The sequence below is a fragment of the Pelobates fuscus genome, chromosome 2, assembly GCF_036172605.1.
Source record: "Pelobates fuscus isolate aPelFus1 chromosome 2, aPelFus1.pri, whole genome shotgun sequence".
Lineage (NCBI taxonomy): Eukaryota > Metazoa > Chordata > Amphibia > Anura > Pelobatidae > Pelobates > Pelobates fuscus.
Genome location: NC_086318.1, coordinates 447,622,753 through 447,643,468, shown reverse-complemented (window position 1 = coordinate 447,643,468; position 20,716 = coordinate 447,622,753). Strand labels below are relative to the sequence as shown.

At 44.8% G+C, this 20,716-nt stretch overlaps 1 protein-coding gene across 3 annotated transcripts in view; it reads right to left on the bottom strand.

Moving 5' to 3' along the window:
* Positions 1–20,716, bottom strand: part of TTBK1 (tau tubulin kinase 1) — a 303,323-nt gene that overhangs the window by 159,010 nt on the left and 123,597 nt on the right. For all 3 annotated transcript variants that reach the window (XM_063444162.1, XM_063444163.1, XM_063444161.1), the window contains 2 exons: positions 19,678–19,825; positions 6,324–6,397 (listed from right to left, as the gene is read on the bottom strand). In XM_063444162.1, coding sequence (XP_063300232.1) covers positions 6,324–6,397; positions 19,678–19,825 — 222 coding nt within the window. The remainder of the gene's footprint in view (positions 1–6,323; positions 6,398–19,677; positions 19,826–20,716) is intronic.

The window sequence follows — 20,716 nt, the reverse complement described above, 5'->3', positions numbered from 1 at the left end:
CACTCGACGACCGAACACCGCTGGAGAGACAAAGGATCCAAGATGGCCGACCGCCGCATGGTCGGTAGTCGAACGACGGCCACCTAGGAGAGCCTTTAATTACCGATTGCAACATTGTGTGTGGTCCACCTGGGGAGCCCGTATTCGTTTGGCGAACGGCCCGGATAGCCGCAGTTCGTCAAACGAAGTGTTTGCATGCTGGTAGCTTAGGGCTGCCAGCATGCGAACGGCCATAGATAATACACACGTAATACAAAATATACAGTCCCCCCTTACAGCCTACGGACAACCTTGGTACAGCATAGTCCAGAAGTGGCTAGGTTTGCCACACCTGTAACTTTAAAACCATACATCCAATCTCCATAAAAATTACATATTTAAACTCTGCATTCTTTAAACATAAACACTCAAAAATCATACCAATCCCTCCAGTGGATAAAAAGATAGCCGGAAGTCCTTTATGACCGAAGTCCTTTATTTTGCACCGAGAAAATTACTAAGTCCCATTCGAACGAGACTTAGTCTCCAGCCGCGGTGTCGAAGGAGGTAGGGGGCAGCGGTGTTCGTGCAATTGGGTAGCCGCAAACAGTTCCATAGATTTGGCTGAACACACCGCTGACCGCGTTCGCATAAATTAAAATGGCCGCTGCCACGTGTTCCTTTGTTGAATGGCGGCCACTTCGACGACTTCGGCAACATCCGAAGTGCCATATAAAAAGTGTCAATCCTTTCCCACAGTATTTAAAGGGCCAGAATGAGTGACATACACTCTGGTATGGCCGAATACTGTTTTTAAAGGGCCCAATCTCCCAGGGCAATAGTCCAAAGGCGGAGGCGGGCAGCCAGGCTCCTCCAATGCAATGTGGCGAGATTGGTCTCATCACATCTCTCCCCTTTTCCAAACAGACTAACAGGGTACCTGACCTCCTGCCGGTCAGTGCCCTTGTTAGTCCAGCAGCCCACCCACAAAACACAATCAGCAGTACAGTCCACCCACAATAAATGGTTACTACACCTGGGTAGAGGAGAAACTTGTCCATGTCCAGGTGCCTCACCTTGGCTATGTGGGTGACTGGTAAGCTGACTTGGTGGGTTGCTGAGCGGGCAGAGACCAGCGGTACTCTGCCCTGGTGCCAGCGCTACCGTGGAAGTAGCCTGGTTAGAGCCTGGTTGTAGGAGGGGGAAACCGACTGTCTCCCCTTTAGATACACAGCTCTGCTGCTGGAGACCGACTGTCTCCCCTTTGGCTAAACAGCTCTGTCGTGAAGGGGGGGGGGGCAGGACCGACCGTCCCAACCCCCTGTGTTGTAAGTGCAATTACCACAGTCCCATCTGCACGGTTGTGGGGCTTACTGTCTCCCCCTGGTATGATAAGCTGCCGCTGGGGAGAGGGGGTAACAAGCTCCTCTCCCATATATACTTCCAGCTGCAGGGGGGGGAGACTGACTGTCGGAAGTCCTGCTGCTGGGGGAAGTCCTGCTGCTGGGGAAAGGAGACTGGGCTCCCAATTCCCTGCTGTATGCTGTATCTCCCGCTGGGGAATGGAGACTGGGCTACCAATTCCCAATACATCACTCTGCCGCTGGGGAATAGAGACTGGGCTCCTAATTCCCAATAAATCACACGGCCGCTGGGGAATGGAGACTGGGTTCCTAATTCCCAAACAATCATGCTGCTGCTGGGGATCTGAGCCGACTGCCCAGCATCCCTGTAGCTTACCCTGCCGCTGGGGAGGGAGGATGCTGCTCTCCTCTCCCTGTACTTCACACTGCCTTCCCGGCATACCACTCTGCTGCTGGAGGGCAGGAACAACTACCTCTGCTCCCTGTAACTCAGCCTGCCGCTGGGGAGGGAGGACGCTGCTCTCCTCTCCCTGCACTTCACACTGCCTTCCCGGCATACCACTCTGCTGCTGGAGGGCAGGAACAACTACCTCTGCCCCCTGTAACTCAGCCTGCCGCTGGGGAGGGAGGACGCTGCTCTCTTCTCCCTGCACTTCATACTGCCGCTGGGGAATGGAGACTGGGCTCCCAATTCCCGGCATATCACACTGCCGCTGGGGAATGGAGACTGGGCTCCCAATTCCTGGCACTTCACACTGCCGCTGGGGAATGGAGACTAGGCTCCCAATTCCCTGCTGTATCTGCCGCTGGGGAGAGGAGACTGGGCTCTCTCTGTCCCGCAACTGTAGCTGCCGATGGAGGTCCACCCAACGTGGCAGCTGACCGTCACCTTCTGCCCAGTATAGTAGGGTCTTGAACACTAGACTCCTCACGAACTTCACGGATTTCTCAGGTGGACTGGGTCCGAAGAAGTTCAGCCGCAACCACATCATACGATCAAATTTCTCTACAGAGTATCTGTACTCCACTGCTGGTTCCATTCTGTTGCTTTTAGGGTCGCTGTACTGGGACATGCGTTGCCCTTAACTTGTAAATCCCAAGAAATGGTGTCTCCTGTAGCTGTCCTTCTGGCTGTAGGAACGATCCAGCCGCTTGCCACCAATTGTAATGGCACCCCCAGGCATAAAGGGTTAAACAGCCGTTTAGTAGATACAGGCACAGCTACTGCAGAACACCAACCTCCCGAACTGGATACAAACTAGCACTCCAACTCCCGAATTGGATCCTCACAAATAGCTGCTAGCAGACGAACAAGAAAAGCAGATAATCAGCTTACACTCCTGGCAATCAGTCTCTAACAGCATTCAGTGAATCCCCCCAAGAAAGAGACAAGGCTCCGTGTTGAGGGTCAAGCAGTGGTCTGTTTAATGGCACCAAAAGAACCTTCTTTTATGACAGTTTCCCTTAGGTAGGACCACCCACAGGGTGTTACAAAATAACCAATCACACACGTACATTACAGAAGACACTCCCAGCATTTACACACAAAATCCTCCCCTCTGCCTGTGATACAGACAGTAAAAATACAGTTTTTCCACATACCCTGTAACTTTAAAATACATCCAATCTCCATAAAATTACATATGTAAACTCAGCATACTTTAAACATAAACACTCTCAAAAATCATACCAATCCCTCCAGTGGATAAAAAGATAGCCAGAAGTCCTTTATGACCGACCGCAAGCACCTTTTCATGCCCAAAACAGTTCCATGGATTTGGGCTGTGCGGTCGGTCTATTTTGCACCGAGAAAATGACTAAGTCCCATTCGAACGAGCGTTCGAATCTTCGAACGGGACTTAGTCTCCATCCGCGGTGTCGAAGGAGGTACGGGTCAGCGGTGTTCGTGCAATTGGGTAGCCACAAACAGTTCCATAGATTTGGCTGCACACACCGCTGACCACGTTCGCATAAATTAAAATGGCGGCCACCACGTGTTCCTTTGTCGAATGGCGGCCACTTCGACGACTTCGGCAACTTCGGCTGCATCCGAAGTGCCATATAAAATGTGTCAATCCTTCCCCACAGTATTTAAAGGGCCAGAATGAGTGACATACACTCTGGTATGGCCGAATACTGTTTTTAAAGGTCCCAATCTCCCAAGGCCATAGTCCAGAGGCAACAGGCGGGCAACCAGGCTCCTCCAATGCAACGTGGCGAGATTGGTCTCGTCACAATTCCCTTGAGCTTTAATCACTTTTGAGAGTTTGTTCAGGTTATGCTCTCCTTGGAGGAGAGGTCTTTCCCACACGGTTCTGGATGCTGGAGGTTCATACAGGGTGGAAGGAAGATGGCGCGGCTCCAGTTAATCTACGGCGGTTGTGGAGTCTGCGGTGTTTGTGGTGTCGTCTGCAGTGCTTGGAGTCCTCAGGAAGCGCTAGGAGCATCCGTCAACGTAAGGCGTCCGTTACAGTGGGTTGGTTCGGTTCCCGAACAGTCCAAGGGAATCCCACGAACCAATGTCTTTTAATAGCCTTTAAGCAGGGCCCATGGTCCTGAGGCAGGAGGCTAGCAAGCAGGTCATGGCGAGGGCAAGGGCAAGGCATCAGAGTTGGTCATGTGACGTCCCCCTTTTTTACATGTGTAAGTTAAGATATGTATTTTTAAGAGGGAAGTAGCATTAAGTGTCTCAAGCAGCTAGGGGCTTTACTGGACAGGAGGTATTACCAGAATGATGGGTGTTCATTCATGCGGGTTAGTGTATCTATGGAGGCGTGAGACATGCTACTCACGTTATACAGTTATGGGCACAGAACCGGTTCTATGAATTCAGTACACCATCGTAATGTCGTGGAGACGTGAGACATGCTACTCACGTTATACAATTATGGGCACAGAGCCGGTTATATGAATTCAGTACACCATAGTAATGTCGCGGGTAAGTGTATCTATGGAGGTGTGAGACATGCTACTCACGTTATACAGTTATGGGCGCAGAGCCGTTTATATGACTTCAGTACACCATCGTAATGCGGGGGTTAGTATATCTACGGAGGCGTGAGACATGCTACTCACGTTATACAGTTATGGGCGCAGAGCCGTTTATATGACTTCAGTACACCATCGTAATGCGGGGGTTAGTATATCTACGGAGGCGTGAGACATGCTACTCACGTTATACAGTTATGGGCACAGAGCCGTTTATATGAATTCAGTACACCATCATAATGTGACGGGTTAGTGTATCTATGGAGACGTGAGACATGCTACTCATGTTATACAATTATGAGCACAGAACCGGTTAGGTCAGGGATATGGACTACATCCCCCATAATGCTCTTACACACATAATGCTGGCAAAGCATCATGGGAGGTGTAGTCCAAAACATCTGGAGAGCCGAAGGTTCCCCACCCCTGGGTTAGGTGAATTCAGTACACCATCGTAATGTTGCGGGTTAGTGTATCTATGGAGGCGTGAGACATGCTACTCACGTTATACAGTTATGGGCACAGAACCGGTTATATGAATTCAGTACACCATCGTAATGTTACGGGTTAGTGTATCTATGGTGGTGTGAGACATGCTATGCATGTTATACAGTTATGGGCACAGAGCCGGTTATATGAATTCAGTACACCATCGTAATGTCGCGGGTTAGTGCATCTACGGAGGCGTGAGACATGCTACTCACGTTATACAGTTGGGTGGCCATTGTTCGTATGTGCGAACACGTAGCGCGGCCATCTTTAGCCACGAACTGGAATCGGCAACTCGACTGCGCTAACACCGCTGGGACTTCCATCGCTACGTATGGTCATCTCGATTCGTATGAGAAGAACGGCATTCGGTGGAAGCAAACTCCCGAACAAGGGATACAAGGCAAGCCCACATGTGAACATTTCTGTTCGGTACATTATTGTATTTTGTACTCCCGAAAGAGACCGCCCACTCGGCCTGATTTCATGGAACTATTTTGGGCATGCGCCTCGTGTGCAGTCGGTCTAAAATATACCCCGGCTGCGTTTGTGGGATCTGAGTACTTTCGGAATATGTTGAGCGCTCAGATCCAGGCTATCCGGGGATATATTACTTGAGGGGGTAACAAATTGTTAAATGTATGTTTTTGGGGTGTAATTAATCTGTATATCCTGGACCTGATAGTTAATGTAATTATGTGTATGTTTTCCTGTGGTCTCTTCTCAGGTCCAGGGGGGAATGCCCCTGGAATATGTAATGGAAAACCCCTTGCAATGGGAGTTGCATATAAGGCCAGTTGTGGCTGCTAATAAATCAGTTCCTCTTCACCCTCAACCTGGAGCCTCGTCTCATGTGTGGAGGGACAGCTATACTTACTCTGGGGATTGTTATACTCATTATACTCCCTTGGATTACAACACTTGCTCTTGTAGGAGCATCCCGCTTTCCTCTCTGGACTAGGATAGGTCTACCCACTGGAAGCTGGATCCTGGTCTTCGGTCCTTGGTGGGTGGAGGACAGCGAGACCCAAACCAAGCTGTAACGCTGGCTCTGGGGTTTACAGCAGTTATGGTGTCTGGTGGAGGGCTTAGAAGTACTCAGTGTTGCTAGGAAGCAGCAATTGGCGGAGGCAGCTAGTCGGGGTTCGAGGCGGTCTGCCACATTGCATTTTTAAAAAATGTTAACCTTGGACTCCCTGAGGGAGACAGTCTGCATTCATTGATGTGTGAAGATTTTGGATTGCCTGTCAAGTATGAGGTCTGTACATATTTTTATGACATATTATAAAGTTTGCACTTTCCATGATCTACCTGGTGGATTATCCTGAGATCCTGATGTGGACTGTTTGGCTGGTTTTGGTGTTTACTTTTATCACGCACTCTGTACACACAACCTGTCCTGTTATCACGCACTCTGTATACACAACCTGTCCTGTTATCACGCATTTTGTATAAGCATGCATATAATCTATGTTAATATTAGACATGATGGTGTCAATTTACCTGGAGCTGCATGACCACGTAATTAAACTTTTCATTTCTGCCGCAACCAATGAACCTGCAGACATGATCCTTTCCTGGAAAAAAGGACAAGAAATCATCACACCAAGGAAGAGAGACACTTTCTGAGAGTCAGAGACACAGAAGAAGAGACAGACACAATCTGAGAGTGAGAGACACAAAGGAAAAGAAAGATATGAGGCCAGCTCCTAGATACGCAATGTGAGGCCATCACCTAGATACGCAATGTGAGGCCATCACCTAGATACGCAATGTGACGCCAGCTCCTAGATACGCAATGTGAGGCCAGCTCCTAGATACGCAATGTGAGGCCATCACCTAGATACGCAATGTGAGGCCAGCACCTAGATACGCAATGTGAGGCCAGCTCCTAGATACGCAATGTGAGGCCAGCTCCTAGATACGCAATGTGAGGCCATCACCTAGATACGCAATGTGAGGCCAGCTCCTAGATACGCAATGTGAGGCCAGCTCCTAGATACGCAATGTGAGGCCAGCTCCTAGATACGCAATGTGAGGCCAGCTCCTAGATACGCAATGTGAGACCAGCTGATAGTTACACAATGTGAGGCCATCACCTAGATACGCAATGTGAGGCCATCACCTAGATACGCAATGTGAGGCCAGCTCCTAGATACGCAATGTGAGGCCATCTCCTAGATACGCAATGTGAGGCCATCACCTAGATACGCAATGTGAGGCCATCACCTAGATACGCAATGTGAGGCCATCACCTAGATAGGCAATGTGAGGCCATCACCTAGATACGCAATGTGAGGCCATCACCTAGATACGCAATGTGAGGCCATCACCTAGATACGCAATGTGAGGCCATCACCTAGATACGCAATGTGAGGCCAGCTGATAGTTACACAATGTGAGCCCATCACCTAGATACGCAATGTGAGGCCATTACCTAGATACGCAATGTGAGGCAATCACCTAGATACGCAATGTGAGGCAATCACCTAGATACGCAATGTGAGGCCATCACCTAGATACGCAATGTGAGGCCATCACCTAGATAGGCAATGTGAGGCCAGCTCCTAGATACGCAATGTGAGGCCAGCTCCTAGATACGCAATGTGAGCCAGCTGATAGTTACACAATGTGAGGCCAGCTCCTAGATACGCAATGTGAGGCCATCACCTAGATACGCAATGTGAGGCCAGCTCCTAGATACGCAATGTGAGGCCAGCTCCTAGATACGCAATGTGAGGCCATCACCTAGATACGCAATGTGAGGCCATCACCTAGATACGCAATGTGAGGCCAGCTCCTAGATACGCAATGTGAGGCCAGCTCCTAGATACGCAATGTGAGGCCAGCTCCTAGATACGCAATGTGAGGCCAGCTCCTAGATACGCAATGTGAGGCCATCACCTAGATACGCAATGTGAGGCCATCACCTAGATACGCAATGTGAGGCCATCACCTAGATAGGCAATGTGAGGCCATCACCTAGATACGCAATGTGAGGCCATCACCTAGATACGCAATGTGAGGCCATCACCTAGATACGCAATGTGAGGCCATCACCTAGATACGCAATGTGAGGCCAGCTGATAGTTACACAATGTGAGCCCATCACCTAGATACGCAATGTGAGGCCATTACCTAGATACGCAATGTGAGGCAATCACCTAGATACGCAATGTGAGGCAATCACCTAGATATGCAATGTGAGGCCATCAACTAGATACCCAATGTGAGGCCATCACCTAGATACCCAATGTGAGGCCATCACCTAGATAGGCAATGTGAGGCCAGCTCCTAGATACGCAATGTGAGGCCAGCTCCTAGATACGCAATGTGAGGCCAGCTCCTAGATACGCAATGTGAGGCCAGCTGATAGTTACACAATGTGAGGCCAGCTCCTAGATACGCAATGTGAGGCCATCACCTAGATACGCAATGTGAGGCCAGCTCCTAGATACGCAATGTGAGGCCAGCTCCTAGATACGCAATGTGAGGCCATCGCCTAGATACGCAATGTGAGGCCAGCTGATAGTTACACAATGTGAGGCCAGCTCCTAGATACGCAATGTGAGGCCACCACCTAGATACGCAATGTGAGGCCATCACCTAGATACGCAATGTGAGACCAGCTGATAGTTACACAATGTGAGGCCAGCTCCTAGATACGCAATGTGAGGCCATCACCTAGATACGCAAAGTGAGGCCATCACCTAGATACGCAATGTGAGGCCATCACCTAGATACGCAATGTGAGGCCAGCTAATCGTTACACAATGTGAGGCCAGCTCCTACATACGCAATGTGAGGCCAGCTCCTAGATACGCAATGTGAGTCCAGCTTCTAGATACGCAATGTGAGGCCAGCTGATAGTTAACAAAATGTGAGGCCAGCTCCTAGATACGCAATGTGAGGCCAGCTCCTAGATACGCAATGTGAGGCCAGCTCCTAGATACGCAATGTGAGGCCAGCTCCTAGACACGCAATGTGAGGCAAGCTCCTAGACACGCAATGTGAGGCAATCACCTAGATACGCAATGTGAGGCAATCACCTAGATACGCAATGTGAGGCCAGCTGATCGTTACACAATGTGAGGCCAGCTCCTAGATACGCAATGTGAGGCCAGCTCCTAGATACGCAATGTGAGTCCAGCTTCTAGATACGCAATGTGAGGCCACCACCTAGATACGCAATGTGAGACCAGCTGATAGTTACACAATGTGAGGCCAGCTCCTAGATACGCAATGTGAGGCCATCACCTAGATACGCAATGTGAGGCCATCACCTAGATACGCAATGTGAGGCCAGCTCCTAGATACGCAATGTGAGGCCAGCTCCTAGATACGCAATGTGAGGCAATCACCTAGATACGCAATGTGAGTCCAGCTCCTAGATACGCAATGTGAGGCCAGCTGATAATTACACAATGTGAGGCCAGCTCCTAGATACGCAATGTGAGGCCAGCTCCTAGATGCGCAATGTGAGGCCATCACCTAGATACGCAATGTGAGGCCAGCTGATAGTTACACAATGTGAGGCCAGCTCCTAGATACGCAATGTGAGGCCACCACCTAGATACGCAATGTGAGGCCATCACCTAGATACGCAATGTGAGACCAGCTGATAGTTACACAATGTGAGGCCAGCTCCTAGATACGCAATGTGAGGCCATCACCTAGATACGCAAAGTGAGGCCATCACCTAGATACGCAATGTGAGGCCATCACCTAGATACGCAATGTGAGGCCAGCTAATCGTTACACAATGTGAGGCCAGCTCCTACATACGCAATGTGAGGCCAGCTCCTAGATACGCAATGTGAGTCCAGCTTCTAGATACGCAATGTGAGGCCAGCTGATAGTTAACAAAATGTGAGGCCAGCTCCTAGATACGCAATGTGAGGCCAGCTCCTAGATACGCAATGTGAGGCCAGCTCCTAGATACGCAATGTGAGGCCAGCTCCTAGACACGCAATGTGAGGCAAGCTCCTAGACACGCAATGTGAGGCAATCACCTAGATACGCAATGTGAGGCAATCACCTAGATACGCAATGTGAGGCCAGCTGATCGTTACACAATGTGAGGCCAGCTCCTAGATACGCAATGTGAGGCCAGCTCCTAGATACGCAATGTGAGTCCAGCTTCTAGATACGCAATGTGAGGCCACCACCTAGATACGCAATGTGAGACCAGCTGATAGTTACACAATGTGAGGCCAGCTCCTAGATACGCAATGTGAGGCCATCACCTAGATACGCAATGTGAGGCCATCACCTAGATACGCAATGTGAGGCCAGCTCCTAGATACGCAATGTGAGGCCAGCTCCTAGATACGCAATGTGAGGCCAGCTCCTAGACACGCAATGTGAGGCAATCACCTAGATACGCAATGTGAGTCCAGCTCCTAGATACGCAATGTGAGGCCAGCTGATAATTACACAATGTGAGGCCAGCTCCTAGATACGCAATGTGAGGCCAGCTCCTAGATGTGCAATGTGAGGCCATCACCTAGATACGCAATGTGAGGCCAGCTGATAGTTACACAATGTGAGGCCAGCTCCTAGATACGCAATGTGAGGCCACCACCTAGATACGCAATGTGAGGCCATCACCTAGATACGCAATGTGAGACCAGCTGATAGTTACACAATGTGAGGCCAGCTCCTAGATACGCAATGTGAGGCCATCACCTAGATACGCAAAGTGAGGCCATCACCTAGATACGCAATGTGAGGCCATCACCTAGATACGCAATGTGAGGCCAGCTAATCGTTACACAATGTGAGGCCAGCTCCTACATACGCAATGTGAGGCCAGCTCCTAGATACGCAATGTGAGTCCAGCTTCTAGATACGCAATGTGAGGCCAGCTGATAGTTAACAAAATGTGAGGCCAGCTCCTAGATACGCAATGTGAGGCCAGCTCCTAGATACGCAATGTGAGGCCAGCTCCTAGATACGCAATGTGAGGCCAGCTCCTAGACACGCAATGTGAGGCAAGCTCCTAGACACGCAATGTGAGGCAATCACCTAGATACGCAATGTGAGGCCAGCTGATCGTTACACAATGTGAGGCCAGCTCCTAGATACGCAATGTGAGGCCAGCTCCTAGATACGCAATGTGAGTCCAGCTTCTAGATACGCAATGTGAGGCCACCACCTAGATACGCAATGTGAGACCAGCTGATAGTTACACAATGTGAGGCCAGCTCCTAGATACGCAATGTGAGGCAATCACCTAGATACGCAATGTGAGGCCAGCTGATCGTTACACAATGTGAGGCCAGCTCCTAGATACGCAATGTGAGGCCAGCTCCTAGATACGCAATGTGAGGCCAGCTCCTAGACACGCAATGTGAGGCAATCACCTGGATACGCAATGTGAGTCCAGCTCCTAGATACGCAATGTGAGGCCAGCTGATAATTACACAATGTGAGGCCAGCTCCTAGATACGCAATGTGAGGCCAGCTCCTAGATGCGCAATGTGAGGCCATCACCTAGATACGCAATGTGAGGCCAGCTGATAGTTACACAATGTGAGGCCAGCTCCTAGATACGCAATGTGAGGCCAGCTCCTAGATACGCAATGTGAGGCCAGCTCCTAGATACGCAATGTGAGGCCAGCTCCTAGATACGCAATGTGAGGCCATCACCTAGATAGGCAATGTGAGGCCAGCTCCTAGATCCGCAATGTGAGGCCAGCTCCTAGATACGCAATGTGAGGCCATCACCTAGATCCGCAATGTGAGGCCATCACCTAGATCCGCAATGTGAGGCCAGCTCCCAGATACCCAATGTGAGGCCAGCTCCTAGATACGCAATGTGAGGCCATCACCTAGATACGCAATGTGAGGCCAGCTCCTAGATACGCAATGTGAGGCCAGCTCCTAGATACGCAATGTGAGGCCAGCTCCTAGATATGCAATGTGAGGCCAGCTCCTAGATACGCAATGTGAGGCCAGCTCCTAGTTACGCAATGTGAGGCCAGCTCCTAGATACGCAATGTGAGGCCAGGTCCTAGTTACGCAATGTGAGGCCAGCAAAACGGCAGGTATAGTATATTTACTGACCTGCAGCTGTTTGCTACAATACGTGGGCAAAACCAACCGCCCCTTCAAAAATAGGATCTTGGCATATAGATTCATACTCCGACGCTGGGCTAACGCCAGCAATGAAGAGTTTATCCCCGGCACTTCCCATAAAGGGGAGGGACTCTCAAGACCTTCACCCCGGTATTGGAGAGGTGAGTGGGAGGAGGTGGAGTGTGAGTTAGTCACGCCCTTGGTGCAGTCACAGCTGCCGATTGGCTTGCCAAGCCGGCACTTTGGGAGACAGTACTCCTATTTAAAGGGAGTAGATACTCAGTTCTCCCTTTCTAACCTGACTAAAGTGCACTGCTCTTTAGAATCGAAACGCGTGTTGGGCAGTATGCCAACTTTGAATCTTTGGGTTCTGTGCACGCGTTCATGCACAACACTATGCACATTTAATTTGCTCATCTGGTTTAACATTTTCCTTTCTCTATTCTATCCTGGTTCTACCCTGTCTAGTTAGCTTTGAAGGGAGAGATATATTCTGATCTATATTATGTATCCATTTGTATCTCTCTGATTATATGGTACCAGCACCTGGAGGCTCACATCTTAGAGCACTCTAGTAGACTGGTATCTTCATTAATGACTTTCTAGACAGGTGATTGTAAAATTGACCAATGAGGTAATCTTCTATATTGCTATACTTGTTATGTGGTGGACTTACTGTCACACACTATATAATAATCCATATGATGATTAAGGTATTCAACTACTTATTACCTTAATCCAACTTCTAATTGTAGCTATTTACATCAAACACTGCTTGGACAATTAGGCGGTAATTTGGTGCCATCCAGTGCTTTACTTTGGGTATTACACTACCATTTCAGGATAGTAGGTATTGATTTGGTTTGTAACAGAGCCAGTCACAATGTAATAACAGCGCCAGTCACAATGTAATAACAGCGCCAGTCACACTGTGATAACAGCGCCAATCACAATATAATAACAGCACCAGTCACACTGTAATAACAGCGCCCGTCACAATATAATAACAGCGCCCGTCACAATATAATAACAGCGCCAGTCACACTGTGATAATAGTGTGAGTCAGTCAGAATGTGATCATAGTGTGAGTCAGTCAGAATGTGATAATAGTGTGAGTCAGTCAGAATGTGATAATAGTGTGAGTCAGTCAGAATGTGATAATAGTGTGAGTCAGTCAGAATGTGATAATAGTGTGAGTCAGTCAGAATGTGATAATAGTGTGAGTCAGTCAGAATGTGATAATAGTGTGAGTCAGTCAGAATGTGATAATAGTGTGAGTCAGTCAGAAAGTGATAATAGTGTGATAATAGTGTGAGTCAGTCAGAATGTGATAATAGTGTGAGTCAGTCAGAATGTGATAATAGTGTGAGTCAGTCAGAATGTGATAATAGTGTGAGTCAGTAAGAATGTGATAATAGTGTGAGTCAGTCAGAATGTGATAATAGTGTGATAATAGTGTGAGTCAGTCAGAATGTGATAATAGTGTGAGTCAGGCAGAATGTGATAATAGTGTGAGTCAGTCAGAATGTGATAATAGTGTGAGTCAGTCAGAATGTGATAATAGTGTGAGTCAGTCAGAATGTGATAATAGTGTGAGTCAGTCAGAATGTGATAATAGTGTGAGTCAGTAAGAATGTGATAATAGTGTGAGTCAGTCAGAATGTGATAATAGTGTGAGTCAGGCAGAATGTGATAATAGTGTGAGTTAGTCAGAATGTGATAATAGTGTGAGTCAGTCAGAATGTGATAATAGTGTGAGTTAGTCAGAATGTGATAATAGTGTGAGTCAGTCAGAATGTGATAATAGTGTGAGTCAGTCAGAATGTGATAATAGTGTGATAATAGTGTGAGTCAGTCAGAATGTGATAATAGTGTGAGTCAGGCAGAATGTGATAATAGTGTGAGTCAGTCAGAATGTGATAATAGTGTGAGTCAGTCAGAATGTGATAATAGTGTGAGTCAGTCAGAATGTGATAATAGTGTGAGTCAGTAAGAATGTGATAATAGTGTGAGTCAGTCAGAATGTGATAATAGTGTGAGTCAGTCAGAATGTGATAATAGTGTGAGTCAGGCAGAATGTGATAATAGTGTGAGTTAGTCAGAATGTGATAATAGTGTGAGTCAGTCAGAATGTGATAATAGTGTGAGTTAGTCAGAATGTGATAATAGTGTGAGTCAGTCAGAATGTGATAATAGTGTGAGTCAGTCAGAATGTGATAATAGTGTGAGTCAGTCAGAATGTGATAATAGTGTGAGTCAGACAGAATGTGATAATAGTGTGAGTCAGTCAGAATGTGATAATAGTGTGAGTCAGTCAGAATGTGATAATAGTGTGAGTCAGTCAGAATGTGATAATAGTGTGAGTCAGTCAGAATGTGATAATAGTGTGAGTCAGTCAGAATGTGATAATAGTGTGAGTTAGTCAGAATGTGAAAATAGTGTAAGTCAGACAGAATGTGATAATAGTGTGAGTCAGTCAGAATGTGATAATAGTGTGAGTTAGTCAGAATGTGATAATAGTATGAGTCAGTCAGAATGTGAGTCAGTCAGAATGTGATAATAGTGTGAGTCAGTCAGAATGTGATAATAGTGTGAGTCAGTCAGAATGTGATAATAGTATGAGTCAGTCAGAATGTGATAATAGTGTGAGTCAGTCAGAATGTGATAATAGTGTGAGTCAGTAAGAATGTGATAATAGTGTGAGTCAGTAAGAATGTGATAATAGTGTGAGTCAGTCAGAATGTGATAATAGTGTGAGTTAGTTAGAATGTGATAATAGTGAGTCAGTCAGAATGTGATAATAGTGTGAGTCAGTCAGAATGTGATAATAATGTGAGTTAGTCAGAATGTGATAATAGTGTGAGTCAGGCAGAATGTGATAATAGTGTGAGTCAGGCAGAATGTGATAATAGTGTGAGTCAGTCAGAATGTGATAATAGTGTGAGTCAGTCAGAATGTGATAATAGTGTGAGTCAGTCAGAATGTGATAATAGTGTGAGTCAGTCAGAATGTGATAATAGTGTGAGTCAGACAGAATGTGATAATAGTGTGAGTCAGTCAGAATGTGATAATAGTGTGAGTCAGTCAGAATGAGATAATAGTGTGAGTCAGTCAGAATGTGATAATAGTGTGAGTTAGTCAGAATGAGATAATAGTGTGAGTCAGTCAGAGTGTGATAATAGTGTGAGTTAGTCAGAATGTGATAATAGTGTGAGTTAGTCAGAATGTGATAATAGTGTGAGTCAGTCAGAATGTGATAATAGTGTGAGTTAGTCAGAATGTGATAATAGTGTGAGTCAGACAGAATGTGATAATAGTGTGAGTCAGTCAGAATGTGATAATAGTGTGAGTCAGTCAGAATGTGATAATAGTGTGAGTCAGTCCGAATGTGAGTCAGTCAGAATGTGATAATAGTGTGAGTCTGGCAGAATGTGATAATAGTGTGAGTCAGTCAGAATGTGATAATAGTGTGAGTCAGTCAGAATGTGATAATAGTGTGAGTCAGTCAGAATGTGATAATAGTGTGAGTCAGTCAGCATGTGATAATAGTGTGAGTCAGTCAGAATGTGATAATAGTGTGAGTTAGTCAGAATGTGATAATAGTGTGAGTCAGTCAGAATGTGATAGTGTGAGTTAGTCAGAATGTGATAATAGTGTGAGTTAGTCAAAATGTGATAATAGTGTGAGTCAGTCAGAATGTGATAATAGTGTGAGTTAGTCAAAATGTGATAATATTGTGAGTCAGTCAGAATGTGATAATAGTGTGAGTCAGGCAGAATGTGATAATAGTGTGAGTCAGGCAGAATGTGATAATAGTGTGAGCAAGTCAGAATGTGATAATAGTGTGAGTCAGTCAGAATGTGATAATAGTGTGAGTCAGTCAGAATGTGATAATAGTGTGAGTCAGACAGAATGTGATAATAGTGTGAGTCAGGCAGAATGTGATAATAGTGTGAGTCAGTCAGAATGTGATAATAGTGTGAGTTAGTTAGAATGTGATAATAGTGAGTCAGTCAGAATGTGATAATAGTGTGAGTCAGTCAGAATGTGATAATAATGTGAGTTAGTCAGAATGTGATAATAGTGTGAGTCAGGCAGAATGTGATAATAGTGTGAGTCAGGCAGAATGTGATAATAGTGTGAGTCAGTCAGAATGTGATAATAGTGTGAGTCAGTCAGAATGTGATAATAGTGTGAGTCAGTCAGAATGTGATAATAGTGTGAGTCAGGCAGAATGTGATAATAGTGTGAGTCAGTCAGAATGTGATAATAGTGTGAGTCAGTCAGAATGTGATAATAGTGTGAGTCAGTCAGAATGAGATAATAGTGTGAGTCAGTCAGAATGTGATAATAGTGTGAGTTAGTCAGAATGAGATAATAGTGTGAGTCAGTCAGAGTGTGATAATAGTGTGAGTTAGTCAGAATGTGATAATAGTGTGAGTTAGTCAGAATGTGATAATAGTGTGAGTCAGTCAGAATGTGATAATAGTGTGAGTTAGTCAGAATGTGATAATAGTGTGAGTCAGACAGAATGTGATAATAGTGTGAGTCAGTCAGAATGTGATAATAGTGTGAGTCAGTCCGAATGTGATAATAGTGTGAGTCAGTCCGAATGTGAGTCAGTCAGAATGTGATAATAGTGTGAGTCTGGCAGAATGTGATAATAGTGTGAGTCAGTCAGAATGTGATAATAGTGTGAGTCAGTCAGAATGTGATAATAGTGTGAGTCAGTCAGAATGTGATAATAGTGTGAGTCAGTCAGCATGTGATAATAGTGTGAGTCAGTCAGAATGTGATAATAGTGTGAGTTAGTCAGAATGTGATAATAGTGTGAGTCAGTCAGAATGTGATAGTGTGAGTTAGTCAGAATGTGATAATAGTGTGAGTTAGTCAAAATGTGATAATAGTGTGAGTCAGTCAGAATGTGATAATAGTGTGAGTTAGTCAAAATGTGATAATATTGTGAGTCAGTCAGAATGTGATAATAGTGTGAGTCAGGCAGAATGTGATAATAGTGTGAGCAAGTCAGAATGTGATAATAGTGTGAGTCAGTCAGAATGTGATAATAGTGTGAGTCAGACAGAATGTGATAATAGTGTGAGTCAGGCAGAATGTGATAATAGTGTGAGTCAGTCAGAATGTGATAATAGTGTGAGTGAGTCAGAATGTGATAATAGTGAGTCAGGCAGAATGTGATAATAGTGTGAGTCAGACAGAATGTGATAATAGTGTGAGTCAGACAGAATGTGATAATAGTGTGAGTCAGTCAGAATGTGATAATAGTGTGAGTCAGTCAGAATGTGATAATAGTGTGAGTCAGTCAGAATGTGATAATAGTGTGAGTTAGTCAGAATGTGATAATAGTGTGAGTCAGACAGAATGTGATAATAGTGTGAGTCAGTCAGAATGTGATAATAGTGTGAGTCAGACAGAATGTGATAATAGTGTGAGTCAGTCAGAATGTGATAATAGTGTGAGTCAGTCAGAATGTGATAATAGTGTGAGTTAGTCAGAATGTGATAATAGTGTGTCAGGCAGAATGTGATAATAGTGTGAGTTAGTCAGAATGTGATAATAGTGTGAGTCAGTCAGAATGTGATAATAGTGTGAGTTAGTCAGAATGTGATAATAGTGTGAGTCAGTCAGAATGTGATAATAGTGTGAGTCAGACAGAATGTGATAATCGTGTGAGTCAGTCAGAATGTGATAATAGTGTGAGTCAGTCAGAATGTGATAATAGTGTGAGTTAGTCAGAATGTGATAATAGTGTAAGTCAGACAGAATGTGATAATAGTGTGAGTCAGTCAGAATGTGATAATAGTGTGAGTTAGTCAGAATGTGATAATAGTATGAGTCAGTCAGAATGTGAGTCAGTCAGAATGTGATAATAGTGTGAGTCAGTCAGAATGTGATAATAGTGTGAGTCAGTCAGAATGTGATAATAGTGTGAGTCAGTAAGAATGTGATAATAGTGTGAGTCAGTCAGAATGTGATAATAGTGTGAGTTAGTTAGAATGTGATAACAGTGAGTCAGTCAGAATGTGATAATAGTGTGAGTCAGTCAGAATGTGATAATAGTGTGAGTTAGTCAGAATGTGATAATAGTGTGAGTCAGGCAGAATGTGATAATAGTGTGAGTCAGGCAGAATGTGATAATAGTGTGAGTCAGGCAGAATGTGATAATAGTGTGAGTCAGTCAGAATGTGATAATAGTGTGAGTCAGGCAGAATGTGATAATAGTGTGAGTCGGTCAGAATGTGATAATAGTGTGAGTCAGACAGAATGTGATAATAGTGTGAGTCAGTCAGAATGTGATAATAGTGTGAGTCAGTCAGAATGAGATAATAGTGTGAGTCAGTCAGAATGTGAGAATACTGTGAGTCAGTCAGAATGTGATAATAGTGTGAGTCAGTCAGAATGTGATAATAGTGTGAGTGAGTCAGAATGAGATAATAGTGTGAGTCAGTCAGAATGTGATAATAGTGTGAGTTAGTCAGAATGTGATAATAGTATGAGTCAGTCAGAATGAGATAATAGTGTGAGTCAGTCAGAATGTGAGAATACTGTGAGTCAGTCAGAATGTGATAATAGTGTGAGTCAGTCAGAATGTGATAATAGTGTGAGTCAGTCAGAATGTGATAATAGTGTGAGTCAGTCAGAATGTGATAATAGTATGAGTCAGTCAGAATGTGATAATAGTGTGAGTCAGTCAGAATGTGATAATAGTGTGAGTCAGTCAGAATGTGATAATAGTATGAGTCAGTCAGAATGTGATAATAGTGTGAGTCAGTCAGAATGTGATAATAGTGTGAGTCAGTCAGAATGTGATAATAGTGTGAGTCAGTTAGAATGTGATAATAGTGTGAGTCAGTCAGAATGTGATAATAGTGTGAGTCAGTCAGAATGTGATAATAGTGTGAGTCAGTCAGAATGTGATAATAGTGTGAGTGAGTCAGAATGAGATAATAGTGTGAGTCAGTCAGAATGTGATAATAGTGTGAGTTAGTCAGAATGTGATAATAGTATGAGTCAGTCAGAATGAGATAATAGTGTGAGTCAGTCAGAATGTGAGAATACTGTGAGTCAGTCAGAATGTGATAATAGTGTGAGTCAGTCAGAATGTGATAATAGTGTGAGTCAGTCAGAATGTGATAATAGTGTGAGTCAGTTAGAATGTGATAATAGTGTGAGTCAGTCAGAATGTGATAATAGTGTGAGTCAGTCAGAATGTGATAATAGTATGAGTCAGTCAGAATGTGATAATAGTGTGAGTCAGTCAGAATGTGATAATAGTGTGAGTCAGTCAGAATGTGATAATAGTGTGAGTCAGTTAGAATGTGATAATAGTGTGAGTCAGTCAGAATGTGATAATAGTGTGAGTCAGTCAGAATGTGATAATAGTGTGAGTCAGTTAGAATGTGATAATAGTGTGAGTCAGTCAGAATGTGATAATAGTGTGAGTCAGTTAGAATGTGATAATAGTGTGATAATAGTGTGAGTCAGTCAGAATGTGATAATAGTGTGAGTCAGTTAGAATGTGATAATAGTGTGAGTCAGTCAGAATGTGATAATAGTGTGAGTCAGTCAGAATGTGATAATAGTGTGAGTCAGTCAGAATGCGATAATAGTGTGAGTCAGTTAGAATGTGATAATAGTGTGAGTCAGTAAGAATGTGATAATAGTGTGATAATAGTGTGAGTCAGTAAGAATGTGATAACAGCAGTTCATGTAATAAAGAGACAGCATTCAGGAGGAGCAGAGACATCGCTGGATTTACCTTGCAGTTTCTTTAGCACAGCTACCTCCATTTTTAGCACTTGTTTTGGTTGCTGTGCTGATTCCACTTTAAGGGCCACATTCTCTCGTGTCAGCAGGTCCATTGCTTCATATATTTCCCCAAATCCTCCTCCACCAATTTTCTTAAGCTGCATAAAGAGTTGAGCCAGCATCATTAAAGGACAATGCAAGCTAACGTCTTCTTATAGTGTCACACAATACATAGAATAAAGCAAAGACAGGATCTTACTTGTTTTTTTTCAGTTTTCTTAGTTTATTTTTTAGTAAAAGTGTCCATTTAAAGTAAAAACAGTAATATATCTGCTGTAAATTGTAATCCCTCCAAATGCTCAATGACAAAAACTAAATAAAATCATTAAGAAAGGAAGCACAAGGTGTTTCAATGCATTTAAAGGCAGAGTTCTATACATTTACTTTTGACTTGCAAATCTCAATCCTATTTTCATTTTTATTTTTTTCCCATGTTGTTTTAGTCCAAGAAAAATGTGCGAGAAAGAAATCCCTGTGGTTAGAGCAATTTGTTTCAAATCTTTCAAATCTCTACATAATGCTGCTCCCACCTATCTATCCTCCCTTATACACAAGTATGTCCCATCTAGGCCCTTACGCTCTGCTGAAGACCTGCGTCTATTTCCTGTCCGTACTCCCACCTCTGATGCTCGCCTTCAAGACTTCTCGAGGGCTGCACTGTTCCTGTGGAACTCACTTCCCTCCTCCGTTAGATGCTCACCCAGTCTCCACTCCTTCAAATAAATCATTAAAAACACACTTCTTCATAAAAGCATATCAATTAAACTGGTAATAGCTCCCGACTGATTCCTCTCTTGCAACTGTCATTAGTCTAATACTATCCTTACCTTTTGTGTCACTATACCCCTCTAACATGTAAACTCACTGAGCAGGCCCTCAATCCCTCTGTTACTGTCACTATACCCCACTCCCTCTAACATGTAAACTCACTGAGCAGGCCCTCAATCCCTCTGTTACTGTCACTATACCCCACTCCCTCTAACATGTAA